General features: G+C 44.2%; 1 protein-coding gene, 6 non-coding genes and 3 pseudogenes across 7 annotated transcripts; 9 read left to right on the forward strand and 1 right to left on the reverse strand.

The window, feature by feature from the left end:
* The first annotated feature begins 139 nt into the window (after positions 1-139).
* LOC112269015 lies at positions 140-244 on the forward strand (annotated as a pseudogene).
* A 256-nt stretch (positions 245-500) lies between these two features.
* On the forward strand, positions 501-619 carry LOC112269110. The gene has a single exon (XR_002960697.1). It is a non-coding gene; the product is annotated as a 5S ribosomal RNA (ribosomal RNA).
* Positions 620-881: 262 nt separating this feature from the next.
* Positions 882-1,000, forward strand: LOC112269084. The gene has a single exon (XR_002960671.1). It is a non-coding gene; the product is annotated as a 5S ribosomal RNA (ribosomal RNA).
* Positions 1,001-1,254: 254 nt separating this feature from the next.
* LOC112269002 lies at positions 1,255-1,372 on the forward strand (annotated as a pseudogene).
* Positions 1,373-1,641: 269 nt separating this feature from the next.
* Positions 1,642-1,760, forward strand: LOC112268998. Its single transcript, XR_002960605.1, has one exon. It is a non-coding gene; the product is annotated as a 5S ribosomal RNA (ribosomal RNA).
* A 270-nt stretch (positions 1,761-2,030) lies between these two features.
* LOC112269102 lies at positions 2,031-2,149 on the forward strand. Its single transcript, XR_002960689.1, has one exon. It is a non-coding gene; the product is annotated as a 5S ribosomal RNA (ribosomal RNA).
* A 269-nt stretch (positions 2,150-2,418) lies between these two features.
* On the forward strand, positions 2,419-2,537 carry LOC112268993. The gene has a single exon (XR_002960600.1). It is a non-coding gene; the product is annotated as a 5S ribosomal RNA (ribosomal RNA).
* Positions 2,538-2,808: 271 nt separating this feature from the next.
* On the forward strand, positions 2,809-2,927 carry LOC112269005 (annotated as a pseudogene).
* Positions 2,928-3,190: 263 nt separating this feature from the next.
* Positions 3,191-3,309, forward strand: LOC112268991. The gene has a single exon (XR_002960598.1). It is a non-coding gene; the product is annotated as a 5S ribosomal RNA (ribosomal RNA).
* Positions 3,310-4,603: 1,294 nt separating this feature from the next.
* Positions 4,604-19,105, reverse strand: LOC100841153 (exocyst complex component SEC3A). The gene is made up of 26 exons (XM_003576040.4): positions 18,430-19,105; positions 18,255-18,325; positions 18,063-18,143; positions 17,860-17,927; positions 17,650-17,752; positions 13,860-14,005; positions 13,641-13,758; positions 12,865-12,969; positions 12,305-12,406; positions 12,078-12,215; positions 10,929-11,057; positions 10,766-10,846; positions 10,576-10,650; positions 7,792-7,959; positions 7,555-7,687; positions 7,394-7,458; positions 7,089-7,259; positions 6,930-7,009; positions 6,720-6,798; positions 6,436-6,533; positions 6,190-6,298; positions 6,012-6,080; positions 5,600-5,665; positions 5,421-5,510; positions 5,117-5,256; positions 4,604-5,054 (listed from the first exon to the last, which is right to left on the reverse strand). Exons 1-25 carry the CDS (start codon positions 18,614-18,616, stop codon positions 5,146-5,148), a joined length of 2,643 nt encoding a protein of 880 aa, XP_003576088.1. The 5' UTR covers positions 18,617-19,105; the 3' UTR covers positions 4,604-5,054; positions 5,117-5,145.
* Positions 19,106-20,286: the final 1,181 nt, after the last annotated feature.

Here is a 20,286-nt window from a genome sequence, read left to right on the forward strand (position 1 = left end):
CCACTTGGTTTCGTGCCGATATTCCAGGCGCGCGCACACGCGGCGGTTGCCAACCCAAAAAAGGTCGTTCGGGTCCCCGAAATGCCCTCGGCGCCTTCGAGGGAGCGCCGATAAGGACAGGCCGCGCGCATGACACGTCGGATGCGGTCATACCAGCACTAAAGCAACGGATCCCATCAGAACTCTGAAGTTAAGCGTGCTTGGGCGAGGGGTGACCTCCTGGGAAGTCCTCGTGTTGCATTCTTTTGTTTTTTTGTTGCAACTGTGCGTACAACGGACGTAACTTTGTCATGCGGAGTCCGATCGGGACGTTTTTTTACTTAAAACGACCGGAACTGCATTTTGATCCGAAAAACACGTAAGGCAGGACCCACTTGGTTTCGTGCCGATATTCCAGGCGCGCGCACACGCGGCGATTGCCAACCCAAAAAAGGTCCCTGAAATCCCCTCGGCGCCTTCGAGGGAGCGCCGATAAGGACAAGCCAAGTGCACAACAAGTCGGATGCGATCATACCATCACTAAAGCACCGGATCCCATCAGAACTCCGAAGTTAAGCGTGCTTGGGCTAGAGTAGTACTAGGATGGGTGACCTCCTGGGAAGTCCTCGTGTTTTATTCTTTTTTTTTGTTGCAACTGTGCGTACAACGGACGTAACTTTGTCATGCGGAGTCCGATCGGGACGTTCTTGTACTTAAAACGACCAGAACGGCATTTTGACCCCAAAAACACGTAAGTCAGGACCCACTTGGTTTCGTGCCGATATTCCAGGCGCGCGCACACGCGACGGTTACCAACCCAAAAAAGGTCGTTCGGGTCCCCGAAATGCCCTCGGCGCCTTCGAGGGAGCGCCCATAAGGACAGGCCGCGCGCACCGCATGTTAGATGCGGTCATACCAGCACTAAAGCACCGGATCCCATCAGAACTCCGAAGTTAAGCGTGCTTGGGCTAGAGTAGTACTAGGATAGGTGACCTCCTGGGAAGTCCTCGTGTTGCATTCTTTTTTTTTTGTTGCAACTGTGCGTACAACGGACGTAACTTTGTCATGCGGAGTCCGATCGGGACGTTCTTCTACTTAAAACGACCGGAACGGCATTTTGATCCCAAAAACACATAAGTCAGGACCCACTTGGTTTCGTGCCGATATTCCAGGTGCGCGCACACGCGGCGGTTGCCAATCCAAAAAAGGTCCCCGAAATGCCCTCGGCGCCTTCGAGGGAGCGCCCATAACGACAAGCCGCGCGCACCACATGTCGGATGCGCTCATCCCAGCACTTAAGCACCGGATCCCATCAGAACTTCGAAGTTAAGCGTGCTTGGGCGAGAGTAGTACGAGGATGGGTGACCTCCTGGGAAGTTCCCTGTTGCCTTGATCTTCATCTTTTTTTTGGTTACATCTTTCCGTAAAATGGACGTAGCTTTGTCACACGGAGTACGATCGTGACGTTCTTGTGCTTAAAACGACTGGGACGGAATTTTGATCCGAAAAACACATAAGTCAGGACCCACTGGGTTTCGTGTCGATATTCCAGGCGCGCGCACGCGGCGGTTGCCAACCCAAAAAAGGTCTATCGGGTCGCCGAAATCCCCTCGCTGCCTTCGAGGGAGCGCCCATAAGGACAAACCACACGCACAACATTTTTGATGCGATCATATCAGCACTAAAGCACCGGATCCTATCAGAACTCCGAAGTTAACCATGCTTGGGCGAGAGTAGTATTTGGATGAGTGACCTCCTGGAAAGTCCTCATGTTGCATTCACCTTCTTCTTTTTTGTTGTTGCAACTTTCCGTGAAACGGACCTACCTTTGTCACACGGAGTCTAATCGGGACGTTCTTGTGCTTAAAACGACCGGGACGGAATTTTGATCTGAAAAACACTTAAGTCAGGACCCACTGGGTTTCGTGCCGACATTCCAGGCGCGCGCACACGCGGCGGTTGCAACCCAAAAAAGTTCGTTCGGGTCGCCGAAATCCCGTCGGTGCCTTCGAGGAAACGCCCATCAGGACAAACCACGCGCACAACATGTCGGATGCGATCATACCTGCACTAAAGCACCGGATGCCATCAGAACTCCGAAGTTAAGCGTGCTTGGGCGAGGGTAGTACTAGGATGGGTCACCTCCTGGGAGGTCCTCGTGTGGCATTCATCTTCTTCTTTTTTTTGGTTGCAACTCTCCGTAAAACGGACGTACCTTTGTCACACGGAGTCCGATCGGGACGTTCTTGTGCTTAAAACGACTTGAACGGGATTTTGATCCAAAAAACAGATAAGTCAGGACCCACTGGGTTTCATGCTGATATTCCAGGGGCGCTCACGCGGCGGTTGCCAACACAAAAAAGGTCGTTCGGGTCGCTGAAATCCCCTCGGTGCCTTCGAGGGAGCGCCCATAAGGACAAACCACGCGCACAACATGTCGGATCCGATCATACTAGCATGAAAGCGTCGGATCCCATCAGAACTTCGAAGTTAAGCGTGCTTGGGCGTTATTAGTACTATGATGGGAGACCTTCTGGGAAGGCCTCGTGTTGCATTCATCTTATTCTTTTTTTTGGTTGTAACTTTCCGTAAAAAGGACGTACCTTTGTCACACGGAGTACAATCGGGGCGTTCTTGTGCTTAGAACGATCGGGACGGGATTTTGGTCCGAAAAACACAAAAGTCAGGACCCACTGGGTTTCATGCCGATATTCCAGGCGCGCGCACACGCGGCGGTTGCCAACCCAAAAAAGGTCGATCGGGTCGCCGAAATCCCCTCGGTTCCTTCGAGGGAGCGCACATAAGCACAAACCACGCGCACAACATGTTAGATACGATTGTACCAGCTCTAAAGCACCAGATCACATCACAACTCTGAAGTTAAGCGTGCTTGGGCGAGAATAGTTCTAGGATGGGTGACCTCCCGGGAAGTCCTCGTGTTGCATTTATCTTTTTTTTTGTTTGCAACTTTCCGTAAAACGGACTACATTTGGCACACGGAGTCCGATTGGGACGTTCTTGTGCTTAAAACGACTTGAACGGGATTTTGATCCGAAAAACAGATAAGTCAGGACCCACTGGGTTTCGTGCTGATATTCCAGGCGCGCTCACGCGGCGGTTGCCAACCCAAAAAAGGTCGTTCGGGTCGCCGAAATCCCCTCGGTGCCTTCGAGGGAGCGCCCATAAGGACAAACCACGCGCACAACATGTCGGATGCGATCATACTAGCATGAAAGCGTCGGATCCCATCAGAACTTCGAAGTTAAGCGTGCTTGGGCGTTATTACTACTATGATGGGAGACCTTCTGGGAAGGCCTCGTGTTGCATTCATTTTTTTTTTTTTGGTTGCAACAAAGCGGACGTACCTTTGTCACACGGAGTCCGATCGGGACATTCTTGTGCTTAAAACGACCGGGACGGGATTTTGATCCGAAAAACACATAAGTCAGGACCCACTGGGTTTCGTGCCGATATTCCAGGCGCGCGCACACGCGGCGGTTGCCAACCCAAACGATGGACGTAGCTTTGCCAACCCAAACGATGGACATAAGTCTTTTTTTTTTTGGTTGCAACTTTTCGTAAGATGGACGTAGCTTTGTCATACGGTGTCCGATCGGGACGTTTTTGTACTTAAAACGACCGGAACGAGATTTTGATCCAAAGAACACATAAGTCAGGACCCACTGGGTTTCGTGCCGATATTCCAGGCGCGCGCACACGCGGACTTGCGACCCTAAAAAAAGGTCGTTTAGGCCTTTGAAATGGACCCGCAAGGCATGGATTTCCAAAAAAAATCTAGGTTTTCAGAATTTGATGAAAATTTACAAGAAGCTTCTACACATCATTCTAAGGATTTTTCGTGAAAACTACATTGTTTTTCAAGTATCAGGTTGACGTGGGACTCCTTATGATATGTTGGGCCTACCATATGGTTGATGGGCCGAGTTACCCACTGAACAAAACGTGTTTTATAAAAAAGATGTTAGTTGATGGGCCGAGTCAATCACAGGTTGCTTTCCCATGGTCATCAAGTATGGGATCTATGGGCGATTTCCGGAGAGAAGAACGAACGGAACGAAGAAACCTAGCTGAGGATCACTACACATAGCTAACGTAACAGAGCTGTAGTGCAGTAATTAACTGAAAACTTAAGTGAAACAGTTTTTATAGTGCAGTAATGAACTGAATCACCGATGATATCCGGAAAGCATCCTCACCCATCCTAGTGCCATGTTCCATTTCAGCCGTTCGTTACCTGACGAGGAGGGATCAGCTATCCTGAATTCCTGATACCCTCGTAGTTGCCCCTGGTGGTTGAAGAAGGTAGTCACAAAAGGATTCCGGCTGGTGCGACGGCCGAGAGTTGCAGCTGGCAAAAGGAGCAAAGAGCAGCGGCGGGTAGAAGAAATCGTACTAGTAACAGGTTAGGTCAATGACATCGGCGGATAATTTTCCCCACTTAGTGCTTGCTCCAGCCTCAAATCCCACATAAAGCTCGCTCCGCTGCTTCCTGCAGGACGGCTCTGGGTCCAGATGTAACAGTCCTAGCTCCCCCGAATGAGGCCTATGAGCCTATCTAACCCGACAGATGCTAAACACAACTCACTGAAATTGCTCCTGAAACACCAGTAAACCACAATATAAAACTAGGTCGATTCATACACCTGCAAAATTATAATAATACTCTCTCCGACCGGTATTACTTGTCTCAAATTTGACCAAATATGGATGTATCTATGTGTAAAAAGCGTCTAGATGCATGTAATATTTCGACAAGTAATTCCAGCCGGAGAGAGTAATAACTTTTCTGTGGAAAAAAAACATGTTTCCAATAGCTTTGGTTATCTAGATGACATGGCTGGAACGCAACGCTAGGATCTTCAACAACACACCGACCTCGGTCGTCCAGGATGTATGCTCCAAAATTGCTGTACTCTTGGATGCATGCTGGTGCGAGAGGGCTGTCAGTTGTTTAGGGCACTGAAGATCGTGCAGGACAGCAGGAGTATGTTTGCCCAAACGTAATCCTGTACCTCCGTTGTGGTCACATGGGTGGCCAAAGCTGTTTCAGAAGCCTGTTCCAGAAGAAAAACAATAAGTAGCAACACAGCAGCAAAAATCAAGTGCATAAAGTTACCTCGCGAGGTTCATCGGAGATCAATGTTGCTAGAGAGAAGATAGGATCTCCCTCATCTCATTCACAGATGTCACTGTTTCGTTGGGATATATTTTGGAAATCAGTTTGAGGAAGGTTGCGTACTTGTCGAGAAACTCCTTCTGCAACCAACAAAGAACCACCCAATAATGAATTAACAAGATACTACCCATAGTTAATTGGAACAAGGATCATGATTGACAACCTAAACTTTATTTTAATGAAGCAATCTATCTGAAGGAACCAGCTCTTTTACTTGTGTTTTTAGTTTAAGAAGATATAATACCTTGCATTTTTCCCATAGAGAAGGTAGCAACTCTTCCGCGGTTATATTCTTCTGTAATTTCCTATACATTGCATTGATTGTTTTGTCCAGCTGTCATAAGGAATATGCAATGTAAAAGCATTTTAGACGAGTTCAGCAAATTCATACGAAAGAGAAAAAATATTATAATCTTTACATACACCAGTTAGGCTGGACTTTAGCATCTTGCGGAAATCTACCTTCGACATTCCAACTTGGAATGGTATCTGTACAATCATGTCATAAGAGAGATTCATGGAAAAAATATTAACAGAAAAATCACTGGGAACTAAACCTTGAGTATGTAATTGTCTATGCATTAAACAGCATGTTAGCGAGATTTTGTAAACTGGAGATTTGAATAGCAGTAATATTCCAGTTTTCTTATTTGTACTAAAACAAAGCATAATTAAATCCCATTCTCTGGAAATAAATAACATTTACAGGTAGAGACCTCAAGAGGACAATATTAGCAGCAAATGGATGTCAACAGAGAAATGCAGCATGGATATTACGATAAATAAGTGATATCAAAATTCAAACTGAAGTGCAGAGCCAAATGACACTGCATACCTCCTCAGGACTCATGTTGTACATCAGTTCCTCAATTTTCCGAGCAAACTGGAATAATTTTTCAAAGTGCTGCACAACAAATATGAAAAAAAAGCCTTAGTATGTGGCAGTATAAATTTCTCATTGTTTTACATGGTCAAAGGCAGTATGGAACCAAAAGAAGTTATAAACAACTTACAATATATATAACCAGATTTATATGGCGCGAGCAGGCTTGTTCATAAGCTTCACTGGCTTGATGATAATATTTAGCAAGTGTTGGCACAACATTTGCTAGATCATATAGACTGCTCATCAGATTAAATATAACAAGTTAATGAATTGTCGAGATCATTAAGTATTCCGGATAATCAGTATTCCAAGAACTGGTGGAAAATCTTGACATGGTGAAGGCGCACAAACGAAGGAAAAGAATGAGAAAAACCTGTGCTGGAAAGCTGCATAATTCTCCAAGAGTACAATATCAACATATTTGGGCTCCACTTGAGCTATTTTCTCCAGCGTCACAAACATAATGCTCACCTGTTTCAGTCACAGCACTATATTATGTAAGCTACGAACATCATTGATAGTGTAATCTGTTCCAACCAGTAGACAGTGGAGTAGGTTGAGCAGAATATCATTGATTATCCATGTAACAGGGTTTAAGCATGAATAAATATGATATTCCTTGAGAAACACAAGCTCCACATCGTAGTTCGGTCTTACAATTTTAGTATATGCCTGGTCAACTAGATCCCTCGTTCCATTGATATACTGCTCCATACGTGCTGCAAGTTGAGAAAATCTATATAAAAGGAACAATGACACTACATTAATGTCGTACACATAAGCTATGCATCACGTAAAGCAACATCACGTACACATTCGGTCTTTTCTGGACTCTGCATGAGTATTATGAAACAAATAACAATGGACCTGGGAATATAAGGAACGACTCCAACTTGTCGTACATTGCGCTCATACTTTTCAATCTGGTAACAGGCATCATCAACGAACTGTGCTGCCCAAGAAAACAGAAACAGTAAAGAATAAAATAGACTCTCCAAAGTAGGAGACAGAGGTAGAGCGTCAAACCCTGCTGAACAAAATGGTTATTCTTGTCTCCAAGTCATCAAGCAGGACTTGCACGTATCCTGCGACCTCTGCCTTCTGACCAGAAAGATAGCGCTCAGTTATGCCGTGCATTGAAATACAACTCAACGGGTCTAGCTTGAATGCCCAGTCGACTAAACCATAGAAGTCCTCCTGAAAAAATGTCATGTCAAACAAGTGAAGACTCCACCCTGCAATGGCCTAGCTTTTAGCTTTATGTTTGTCCATATATTTTGGTATTCAACCTGTCTCTAAAATTTAGAAGGGGGAAAGACAAGAGCATCAACCTGAATACCATCAAGCAACTCCTTTAGGCAGTCGTTTAGAACTCCCAAATCGGCTGAACTGCTACCTGAAAAAAATAGTAAGATGACATTTCATATCATGTAAAAATAAAAATTAAATAAATCTGGGAAACTGTTTAACTTGGGAGTCGGTGGTTCATTACTTGGTTTTACACTAATCCCAGATGCTTCGGAAGTGCTCTGAGAAGTGCTATTTGACTCTGTGAGAGCATTGCTACTATCTGAAGTATCCAATGCACCAACTTCGAAGCACATGAAATGTGCCAGGAACAAGCACTACATCATTAGATATACATGGTGAAAAAACAGCATGTGAAATTTATTCACATTCCAGGATTTACTACCCAATTTCACACAAAATTCACAGAAAGACAATCAACCTCATCAACAAGAAGTGGAATAAAATTAGTAATCATCTTGGAATACGCGTCTCCAGGGCTATCTGTAACACCAGCTGGCTGATTCGCACCGGCAGGACCTTCAAATGATGGTGTACTGCTCTTTGATGCTTTTGAACTATTTCGTAGCTCATTAGAAAATTCACGGGCCTACAAAACAAACATACACATGTTACACTCAGATCTTCAAATTAGGTGCCCGCAGTCCGCAGAAAACTAAGTTTATCTTATGCATTGACATAATGAAAAGATGTGGAAATGTTTGAACGTTCTCTAAAACAAATTATGTAGTTACCCATTGGATGCAACAACTTGGATACTACCATAATACTTTCGGGTACCTTCCTTTACACATTCAGAAACAACCCTCATACACTCGGGTGCTATCCTCTAGAGTTGCATATACTTTACAGATCTTTGTTGTGTATTTTCCCGGTTGTTTACGGGATTTCCTGCATGTTTATGGGATTTCCTGCATGTTCCTCTAGAGTTTTCATTAATAAGCATCTCTGAAGTAAAGAATATATCATACAATTCCGTTATATGCTTTCGATTTGAATCTTTTTTGTTGCTACACTTAGTTTCACTCATGTTAACTGAAAATTCCCGCAACAACGTGCGGGGCATCATCTAGTATCTGGCAATACTTCCTTCATGAGCTCCCATGTGCAGGAACAAGTTGTGGCTCTATAGTTTGTGCCTTCAGAGTTATAGATAGCGAAATTCTTCATGAAGGCCAAGACTAGAGCACAACATGGCTTCTACCTTCTCCAAGCTCAGTGTTGTTGGCCCAGCATGAGTTTGTTGTGCATTTTCTCTGTTGTGTAAGGGGTTTTCCTGCATATTACCACACCTGTTTGTATACTGGCCCTTGGTCTCCAGGAAATACAAATTGCATATTTCCTCACACAACAGGTGTCACCCTCTAACGTTTGGGTATCACCCTCACATCTCCTTAACAGCGAGATGTATATGTACAGTGGTCAGGGAGTTAGTTGATTGTTCTTTCAGGATGATTAGAATTTGCTAATAAAATGGACAAACTTCAAGGCTCGCTCTTTTTGTCGGAACAAGGAGAAAATGTGATGTGCTAGTTTTTGCAGGGAGGTAATTGCACCACTGGCCCAACAACTTGAGAGGTGGGAGCAATTTAGTCCAACTTGTTGTAAAATGAGCAAAACTTGTCCCAGAAGTTGAGATTCAGATTGCTTTAGAGGTCCAAGCCAATCATGCGTTGACATGTGTCATGTGTCTTTTTGCTGAAAACCCCCTGTGGTTATTGAGCATCCCACTCACCTCCCGAGACAAAAATCTGACCCGTGGGACCCAGCCGTCAGTGACCCACCGACACCCCTGTCCTTCTTCACCGTCCTGCTCCCCGTCCCGTCGGCCAACCCGGCCACGCTGTCGTCCCCTCGCACAGCTCCGCCCCGCCCTGCTGCCCCTCCGCCTTATCCACTAGCCACCCCGCTCACGAATCCCCTCCGCTCTCGAGCTCTCCTTTCCCTCTGCTCTTTCTCTTTTCTCTCCCGAAGCCGCTGCCTCCTCCAAGTCGCTCCGGCCCTCCCAGCTGCTCCGGCCAGCCCTTGACCTCTGCGCGTCGCCAAGAATCTTATTTGCGCCTTCCCGCATCGGAAGCCGCACCGAATCGACCCCACACGCGCCCAAGACACAGCCTAGTGGGTCATCTTCCCCACCACCGGCCAACCCCGCCGCGCTCAATCCGGTCACCCCCAATTCTTCCCGATCAAGCCGCCGCGTGCCGGCGCACCGCGCCGGCACCCCAGGACCACTGTTGCCCTCGGCCTACTCTCCCGCGTCCCAGAGTCGCCCCGCCTCGAAGCTAATCCCAAATCGCCGTCGCCGCACGTCGACAGCTCGCTCCAGCGACGGATTCGCCTCAAGCTCGCCGCCATCTGTCTCCCCGTGCTGGCGCGCACGAGAAGAGCCCCCCTGGAGCACCGCCACGACCACAGGAACCGCGACGCCGCCGTCATCCTCTTTTCCGACAACCGTCGTCGCCACTGTTCTTCCCCGCATATTCGTCCGGCACGTCTGTACAAATTGTTCTTGTACGAGGGGCTTTTTTGCAAAATTTCCACGGCCCTACGAGACTCCATCTAGCTGCCACGTGTCCAATTCAGACTAATTGGACTAAAATGCTCCCAAATCTCAACTTCTGGGACTAGTTTTGCTCACTTTGCAACTTGTTGGACTAAACTGCTCCCACCTCTTAAGTTGTTAGACCAGTGGTGCAATTGGCTCTTTTGCAGGCAGACCCATGTGTATTGATTGAGATAGCAAACTATGGCACCAATTGTTAAGGCATGTAACAACATGCTGAAGAGTGGATGAAAACGTTATTTACTGGCATACATGCTATACGAGAAATAGGGTCCTCTGTCCATTCAGCTGTACAGAATGTCAAATCCTGCACGCGCCGATGGCACGACTTTATCGGTTTTTAAGATGCATGGATGGCTACTAGCCAACTTATCGTACAGTGCAACTAATTCATGAAGTATTCTTCCTCACTTACATCAGCTCTACACACGGATTGAGACAATGTGAGAGTAGATACTTGGTGGTAGGAGTGGGCAGAGAAATTGAATGTTTATATTGTGCGCATATCGTTGCGTGAGGTCCAAATGGCGTAGACATAGTTGTATGTTTTGCAATTTCATAGCAGCTCTAGCAAAGAAATGCATCGAAGCAGCATATAATCAAAGAACAATTTCACAGTAGAAAGCAAATAAAGAACTATACCTCCCGTCGAATTAGCAAGTTAAGAGAATGGCAGTAAGCTTTCCGTAAAGGGGTCAAACAACTTTTGTCCAGACTCTACAAGGATGTAGTATACAGTGAGCATGAGAATATTGTGGCATCACGAGTAAACTAATCATTTCCTGTTAACAGAAGGACTAATAATTTCACACTAACATAACATGCAACTAACCTTGATGAATTGTAGAAGCCGAGCATAAGTCCTGCATTTGAACCTCATATCAGCATGGTCAGGCCTCTGCAGTTGCCCTTTCTGCAAATGTCTAAAAGTATGTTCACACCAGTCTGGTTTGATCCAAAGATATAATTCTTTACTATTATTGGAGATGTTTTACCTGAGAGAAGTTGCCCTTATCATTTAGCATAAAATCAATCAAACCAGGGAAGTAATTCCTTAAAAATTCCGATGCCCTCCGAACAAATGTGCACTTCAGAAGTACAAATTCTGCACGTTTTTCTCTAACCTGTGTGAAATTAAATAGAAAATGCATATTGGCAGAGAAAATATTATTTTGGTAACCTGTAAGAACTAAATTTGTTGCAGCCTGCCAACTCAGGATCCACGGGTTAGTTAACCCTAAGATATTTCTCAGAAAAGTACTGAGTACTTTGCTTTTGAAGGAATCGAATACCAGTTTCAACAGCCAAGTTTCGGAACCGCTAGATTTAACAAATGTTACACAGCAAATCTATTATATTATTGAAACAATAGAAAACGACACCATACGTCCACCCACATAAGCTAAATTATCTCCTCCACTGAATTTTTATAGTGGCTGAGATTGGCAGGGAACACCCGAGGTACTTGACGGGGAAGGGTGCCAACACACACCCCCTAAAGCCTAAGCCACTGTAAGGGCATCCTCCTGAGAGCAACCAATGGGGGAAACGAGCACTTTGCGAAGTGGGTGTAAAGCCTCGAGGCCTGGACAAAGAACGCAAGCAGCCTGCGGACACCAACAATTACGATCCGTCTGGGTGAAAAAATATGACGACGTCATCCACGTAGAGGGATACAATTTCTGCCAGGACACGGGATGCAAGTAGTCAAAAGCAAAGAAAATTCGCGAGCCCTATATTTTGGTTAATGTTGGTCCAAGGCTTCAAGCCTTGTCTTACCAAAACAAAATATGCCCTATATTTTGGAATGGAGGGAGTACTATAGTAAAGCTGAAAACTGCTATCTGCTTTGGTCCAGGGCGATACTAAAATGTCTGCAATTTTCTTTGTGAATATTAGCTCAGCAACCTTCCGTTTTGGAGAAGTCGCTTGTTTATGCAAGTTTCTCCTAGTCTTTGCTAGATATAAGTGTACATAGTAAGCATCCCATGTGTCTACATGTCCTCCAAATCAGTGCAAGATTGCCAGCAAATGGAGTTCTCTGACGATATTTGGTTTAATCTAGATTCTTTTGCATAAAAACTATTAAGGGAAAAAGTTTGAGCAAGGTAAGCATCAAGACAGATAAAAAAGAGAGAACGTACAGCACGCAATTTTACATAGCATGGATCCATATTGGATGCTTCTAGGTTCTTTATAGCACTGGTCAGCCATTCACAGGCCTCTATGTTCTTGACCATATTCCCCTCGTCGAATGAACCTCCAGTTAACGATTCCTCATACTACAACATGATTAAGCACATGAATTTCATAATTCTCAGATCATAGATGGACATAGTGCAGAATAGTAATAAGTTGATTCAGTGCCCACCTCGGGTGGTATTTGCAAGAGTACAAGCAATTTGTCAAGCTCATCAATTAATGCCACATTACTTTCAGATTGCAGCTCCAACCTATTATTACGCCATTCTATCTGTAAAAGCAAAGGAAGGATTAGTAATCTTATACTCAAGGTGGTGAAAGAAATATTAGAATCATTCACTTAACTCGCTGTAAAACAATACTTGAGTGTTAATAGTACGATCTGATTATCTTCAATACTCTTGCCACAAACTATGACTTCAAAAATTCTAACTACCAAATATATATTTGAAGAGAAAATCCCACTACTCTTTTTTGTTTCAAGGAAAAAAATAGCATAGGTATTAAAATTTAGAATTCCACATATTATAGGTGCGAATGGTATAAATGAAGCTTTGAGCCGGTGACAACAAAAATCATCAGAATATAATTAACTCTCTTTGAGCTTACCACAACACTGACGGTTGTCATTTAGATGTATCAGGCACTCAAGAAGAGATACATACATAAATTATTCAGAGAAATAAGAGTATAGTTCACAAAAAGGTTGGTAGAGGTAAGGAAAATTACAGATTGTATATCCTCCCTCATATGCCTGAGCTTTATATTGAAAATACCAAGCCATTCATCCATATCTTCAACACATATACTAGCTATTTCTAAGCCCTGCAATACCTGTAAAACTCAAAACTTGAAGCTGTTAGGCATTCGATTTCTCTGGTAAGTAATACAGTAGTATGTATAACAAGGTATAAAAAACAGTTTAGAACCAAGACATTCAGAATTTTCAGAAGTGACTGATAACGTGAAACGATTGGTAAAATAAAATAGAATTGACATAAAAACTAATCCATTCCCCTGAAAGAAGTTTAATTAGAGGGTGGAAAATAGTATGAGCATCTGTTTTGTTTCAAGGATTAGTTTTCTGGGCACGGTTCTATGGAGATACCTAATACTAAAATAGGTTGTTACTGGTATACATCATTGCCATGTGAAATTACCTGCTCTAAACAATCTTTTGAACCAATTCAGGTTGAGCTTTATCTGCTAATGAGAGACTGGGAGAATAGCATGACTGCTTTTAGGAGGTGCTTATATGTCTAATTAATTATTTTCCCAGGGAAGGCCCTAATGGTAAGCTGAAAATAGATATAAAATTGAAATAGCTAACACTTAGGTAGGAACATTGTGATAATGAGAAATGTAGAAAAATGTGTAATTTCATACTGATACGAGATTAAACAACCCAAAACTCAGATACTGAATTTATATTGGGTGCTACATAAAGGAACAATTGGCTTACAGATGATGAAAATCTGTTTACAAAATAGCAGAAATTAGCATACCTCTTCCACAACAGATTCTGTTTCCATAAGGGCATAAACGTTTGCAGATTCAAGACCTACAAGTTCACGCTTCATCCTTTCTGAAAATGCTTCTGCTTCACCAATGGCCATGACATAGCTGCCCAACAAAACGGCATAATATCCTCTTTTCATTTAAAAATAGAAGTTCGTGTGCCCCATATATGTCTAGTATATGATTCTACTGGTTCCGCAACTTACGTGCCAAGGAGAGCCTCAATATCCTCTTCTTCAGCTTGTGAAACCAGGTCCTTTTCAACAGCAACTTGTGAGTCAGCCTCTAACACTACCGATTCGATGGGTCCATCTTTCGTTCCCACCTGTGTAACCTTTGTTGTAGTGTTCTCCTGCATTGTGATAGTCGTGTATTTGATGTTATACAAAAAAAATTGTAGGGAAGTTATACAAAATTATATAGGAACATCTTTGTCTAAAAGGCTACCTTCGATACTGTTGGACAATGGAACAGTTGAAGTACAGGAATTGAGGAATATATTAATCTCTGTGCCTAGAATATGAGGACTATGGATAATGTGTTCTAGGTAACAACTTTGAACATACGTGCAGTCTAAAGCTAGTTAGATTACCCACACTTAATTCTCCATTTTTCCAAACTGCAAGTCTTACGAATTGTAGTGCTGAAATGTCAGTTTCAAATTCCATGGTTTTGAATGCTGAAAAATGTCTTAAACATGCTTAAAATGTCATAAAAGCATTTATTTTTGAAGAAACTTATGTGAAAGGGGCACGTGGAAAAAGGCCAAAAGGCTTCGATATCAACGTAACCATTTTTATGGTTCCCCAAATCGGTAAATTTAATGCAAGCCAGATGCCAACACTTCGTGGCTGGGTCAGTAGCTTTGGTCTATTTGGCATTCCGTCGAACACGTTTTAGGCAAGGCGAGAGGCTCTGATGTCGACAGCGTTGGCAGGCGAGTCGGTGGAGTCTAGCGCGACAAACGGTAAGGCCGTAACGGCTCCACTGCTCGTGCCGCGGCGGCACCATTGCCATTCTTGTGTTTGGACAGCAAAGGATGACTGCCCCCCGTCCCTCCTCTCTCTCTCACTGCTGCATCTGGTTGCTTCGACGGAGGCCCGTTTTACTTTCGCACTTGTTTGTCATATCTAAAATACCCACTCTTCTCATTTGATAAAATGTCTTGAAAGTGCACTCATGTTTGTTAATTTAGGGTGTGTTTTAGAACTAAGTTGTCTGAGAAATAAGATAATTTTTTTATCTCAATCATGTGCAAGGTGTCATATGGAACGAACTCACGAAATCTAAAATCACATAAAAATTCTACAGGTGCTACTCACCCACGTGCTAAACTAAATTGCACATTAGGACATGCGATGTGTAACTTACCTAAATGCATATCGAGACTCTTAGTGTGTAACTCACAAAAAAAACTAAACTGCACATTTTGAGAGAACTGATGTACAACTAACTCCAAGAACTCAATTGCACATTAACATGAGGCATGTGCAGCTGAGCCAAAAACTCAATTGCACATGAGAGAGTCTTGTGCAAATGGCCTCAACAAGTCAACTACTCCCTCTGGCCGGAATTACTTGTCGAAATATTACATATATCTAGACGCCTTTTACACATAAATACATCCGTATTTGAGCAAATTTGAGACAAGTAATACCGGTCGGAGGGAGTATTAAATTTATATGTAGCAAACCCCAAAAATCTAAACAAATAACTGAGCAAAACATATAGAGAGTCGAAGTGATATGAATCTAACAAATCTACCTTTAAACTGTTCAAGAATACACAAAAGAAGAACAGTAAAAACATATCACCAATGCATCCTGCAGAAGTGAAACCGTCAATGAAGAAGAAGAGCAAACATCGCTTCAAGAGGAGCAGTTCTCTCTCTTCTTCACTCCCTAAATGTTTTCGTCTCCACGTCCATTTTTTTAGAGAAACACAAGACCTTTATTAATCAATCAACAAAGGGAACAAGCATCGCTTCGCAAGGCTTAGTTAGCCAAGTGAGCCGGCCATGCTGAAGAGACAAGGAGCTATTAACAAGACATTGAGCATCCAAGTCTGACAATCTACCCCCATGCACAAACATAACATCATGGTACGGACAACTACCTCATGTAAGAGAACGCTACAGCTGCACCCGTTGCCTTCAAGAATACCTTTAACGACTGCATGAGCATCAGAAGCGGACACAAATCTTCTGAATATTCAGATCTTTGGCCAAAGCTAGCCCTTCAAAACAAGCAAGAGCCTCCAGCTTAGGGGGATCAATGATTGAATCAAAAATTCATGCGAGCGAGCAGCGACCAGATTTCATCACGACGACACACAACCCGTTGCCGCCCCCTTACTCTGGTTCTTTGCAACCCCGCCATCAACATTGATCTTCAAGAAACCCGGCGGATCCACCACCTTATTCTTAATCGATCTTCTTAACAAACACATCCCATAATCCAATAGAAGCCTAGAACCCAAACATATATGGCCCAAAAGGCCACAAACACACGGTGGAAAGTCCACATCACACAGCCCACCCCAAATGAATGAAAAAGAAGCGTCCACCGGTCACCGCTCACTGAGAGTAGGGTTTTGAGGTAGAGCACCATCGGTATTCACCAGTTCCCCTCACCTCCTGTCACCATCTTGGCGCTGCGAGATTGGCGGAACCTTGGGTCCTCCTAGACATTTTCAGAAGTATTTAGTATCATGTGTCTTGTGGTATTCATTGGCAACGCTACGGCGGAGGGTGTGATGCCATCGACAATAAAGGTACTCTGGTTCTTCCTCTGTTGCAGCGGTGCTTTATTGGGCAATGCCACGGGGCCTGAGAGTTTCTCACCGCGGGTTCGATGTTTCCAATCATGCGGATTTTGATGAGTCTTTGTCAGTGTGTCATGGTGCTTTTGTTGGTCGAATTATTTGTGGCTTTGGAGCCCTTTTCTACTGTTCTCATGAAGATCATGTGGTTCGACGACCTGCACCTTTAGGGGATCATCCCCGGACCAGATACGTTCAACGCTCACGGTTTCTCATCGTTTTAGATGGGTGACTCAAGGGGATTTTTGAAACCTTTGAAGATAGTCAAGTTCATGCAGGGGTATGAGTGTTGATGTTACCACTCCAGTTTAATTGCAGTCATTTTCCTGAAGCCTGGAGAGTATTTCGTGTTGCAAAGATTGGTACCATGAAAAATATGTTTTCGAGAGATTTCATTGTAATTCTTAGTCATAGGAATTACTTTGTAATTTCTTGTGTCTATGATCTGAAGCGCTATACCTGTAGTGGTTTTCGAGTTTGAATAAGTTACAGGTGATTCTCAAGAAAAACGAGAAGCCTGTCACTGCTCAAATCTCAATGTAGAAAATGATATGTTGGGTGGGAAAATTGATTGATTTCTAACTAATCCTCGGGTACTTTGGATCGAACGGGAGGAAGTAGAGATTGATCGTTTGTCCTTCTCCTCCTCGCTCCAATGCAAGAATTTCTCCATGTCCCTGAGACACTAAGCAGCCATCTGAGCTCCATCTCTCCGAAGCAATCGCCAGAGTTCTATCTCCCGCGTCTCCGACCTCTCCTCTTGCTCCTTCTCCAGCGCCGGTTAAAGATACCCTAACCATGATTAACCTATAACGTGGCCCATGTTCCCATAATGACGGGATGGTACGGTTAGGAGCTAATGCGTCCAGAAAAACTTCGGTTGAGACATAATCCTCACTAGAATCTTCAATTATGTGCCAACCCCAAATATGATCGTGACGGATCTAGCATGTTATCATAGGAGGCGCCATGTTTAATACGTATAGATTAATTGCTAGCAATATCACAAATTAATACTATACAAAGGTACAGTTTTATTGTCAAAACTACATTACGGTTGTTTTCAAAGCCATAAAAAGTTAGCTATAAGAGTATATCTGAGACTTGGTTAGCCAAGTTGCTAAATATTATGTGGTATTAGAATTTGTGCAAAATTAATTAACCGTTGGCGTATACCTTTGCCCAGATAGCCATCTCCACGATGTCCATGCCAGCAACCTTGGGGATGCCACCCAATATCTCTTTGCACATGTTGAGAATACACATGAGGAGACGGTTCCTGCATGCAAGTCGATGTAGATAGACAGATAATGCAGAAACATTAAGGGCGATGGTATACATAAAATGCATGCCAAATTAAACGTGCGGAGAACGGATGCGTCTCACCTGTCGTCTTTGTTGCGCATCGTCCACTGAGGAGGCGAAACACTCTGGCTCCTCAGGTTATGAAACCCCTTTTTGTATTATAATATATGAAATGAAATGAAACGTATGTGGAGTTTAGTTAATTTTTCTTGAAGGCAGAAAGGTCGATCGAGGGACTAATTAAGATAGATAGATATAATATATGTATATATATATATATGTACCAAGAGAAATGTGCAGCCGCTGGGATCATTGGCAACGACCTCGACCTTGTGGAGATGTTTTATCTTGTACACTTTTGCTGGCTGATATGATGTAGCAAGCAATCCATCGATCAGTCATGCTATTATTAATTCACTTACTGGATCGAGAAGAAATTAGACTGATCAAATCAGGTTTGGGGAAAAATCGATCACCTCGAGGACTCCACCATTGGAATACTTGAGAACGCGCAGGAACGCCTTGGTCTTCTGCCCTTTCATCTTGGCTGCAGTACATACAGTACACACACGGCCGGGCAGGAATTAAATCCAAGATGATACTTATATAGGAGTATATCTGAATACGGATTTAGAGAAGGTGAGTCCTGACTGGTGACGGCGAGGACGCGGGGCTTGGCCATGTGGCGGGAGTTGAGCTTGCCGGCTTTGCCCCAGGTGCCGCGGCCCTTGGCGACGCGCAAGCACATCACCACCTGCTCGGGGGCCTTCTCCTTGCTCAGGATGCCCGCCTCGCACGCGCGCTTCAGCTCCATGTCGTCCGCGCTCGATCGCGCCATGACGGCCAACGGTTGTTCCGCCGAATAGGGCCTCCGATCCCTTCAATTTATATAATTTGGCTTCTTCTCAGCCGCCTCCCGCCGGTACTACTGTGTGGATCGATCTAGGATCGGTGGGATTGTGAGTGGCGAGCAAATTAGTGATGGGTGGATGGATTGGGGATCGAGCAGCCGCCTGTGGAATGTCCTCTCAATGGATTTTGATGTCTGTTTCCCCGGCCGATCCGTGCATGCATCGATCTCTTTTAACTGACCAACTGCATGCTCGATCCCTGCTGCATGCACGCCACTCATGGCGCCTTGCCCGTTTCCTTATCTTTCTTTTTCTGTATCTATTTGTGGCTCTCGCCATTTTATGGGGAGAAGACAGAATAGGGAGAGGGAGATACTGTTACCGGCTGTGATAGTTTCAGGATCCGATACAGAGTAGCAGCAAGCAATTTGGGGGAGAATAGAGCCGGGACTGGGATAGAAGTTCTTGGACGACAAGTTCAGATACAACTTAATCGACAAAACGAAACAGAAGGGGAAGCCTCGCTTAAGTAGCTGAAGCCTTGCGGGTCGTCAGCATCCACTCCTTCGGGTCATATCTTGGGTTGGGCTTCGGGACTCTCTTGGGCCGGCCAGAACTTGGCCCAGTATCCTCATCGTTCTCCTCTGACTCGGAACTGTTGCTGTTGGCTTCAGCTTCAGTTCCATCAGTCACGCCTGTAGGTTCTGCCGTGACAGATACTAGTCTGATGAAAAGCTGTTGAATTTTCAAACGCTGCCTGCTGAAAAATATAAACATGTCAGCTCTGAAAACATGATTCATGAAGGGCATGTTTAGATGCTAGATGGCCGCAGCTTGCACCGCAGCTACGATGCAGCAGCTGGGTTACAAACACGGGAGATGCAAGCCGAAGCCGCTGCCCGCTGGTGATTATGTTGTACTCGGTGTTTCATTTGCAATCTCTCCTAGCCATAGTGTGGTGATGTGCATGTCTGTGCTGTATTCGGTATTTCGGTGTCACTTAAAGTTTGCGGCTAAATACATCCGATAATTTAAATTAACAAATAAAGCAATGCCTCTCATACAACAAATAAAAAATATTCTGTGTGCAAGTGTTATTGTTTTGCTAGCGTAAAATCGTGCACATCTCTACTATTTATAAATGCACCAACATGATCTTTCCAACGTCCATCCCACTAAACATATACAAAGTACTGATAGCCCCACAATCAGATTCATTAAACACATATTATTTGCTAATCGTGTGCGCTTAGTAATAACCTATTGAGGCTGAAATTCCACCCCGCAGGAGAATCTTTCAGCCCCGCCGTGTCTCGTCGTTTTTTTTTTCTGTTATTCAAGCTGTGGCTCTATTTAAGAGTTTTTAAGTGTGTGTTTGCTTGGGTTTCAGCTCCAACGGACTCTAAGTTGTAGAAGCCGAAGCCCAAACAATAAGCAAAACTTGGAGAACCGAGCGTCGCTCGGGTGGTTAGTTCTGCCGTACAGTAGGCAGCCTGCCTAGGTTCGATCCCGGTTGGAGTGTTTTCTTGGTGTCTCACCGGGATTTAAAATCCCTTCGGGTTCTGTCTCTTCCACGCATGGTGCAATATACGCACAATAGAAGCAAGTCCTAAAATATAATATCTAAAACATTAAAACTTGGACCGGCTCCACGCAG

The sequence above is a fragment of the Brachypodium distachyon genome, chromosome 4, assembly GCF_000005505.3.
Source record: "Brachypodium distachyon strain Bd21 chromosome 4, Brachypodium_distachyon_v3.0, whole genome shotgun sequence".
Lineage (NCBI taxonomy): Eukaryota > Viridiplantae > Streptophyta > Magnoliopsida > Poales > Poaceae > Brachypodium > Brachypodium distachyon.

Excerpts from the sequence above, each read along its gene's own strand:
- LOC100841153 (XM_003576040.4), bottom strand. The coding sequence starts at position 18,616 with ATGGCGCGATCGAGCGCGGACGACATGGAGCTGAAGCGCGCGTGCGAG. Across the intron at positions 11,058-12,077 it reads GCTATGTAAAATTGCGTGCT|GTTAGAGAAAAACGTGCAGA; the intron begins GTACGTTCTCTC and ends AATTTCACACAG. Across the intron at positions 10,651-10,765 it reads GGCTTCTACAATTCATCAAG|AGTCTGGACAAAAGTTGTTT; the intron begins GTTAGTTGCATG and ends ACATCCTTGTAG.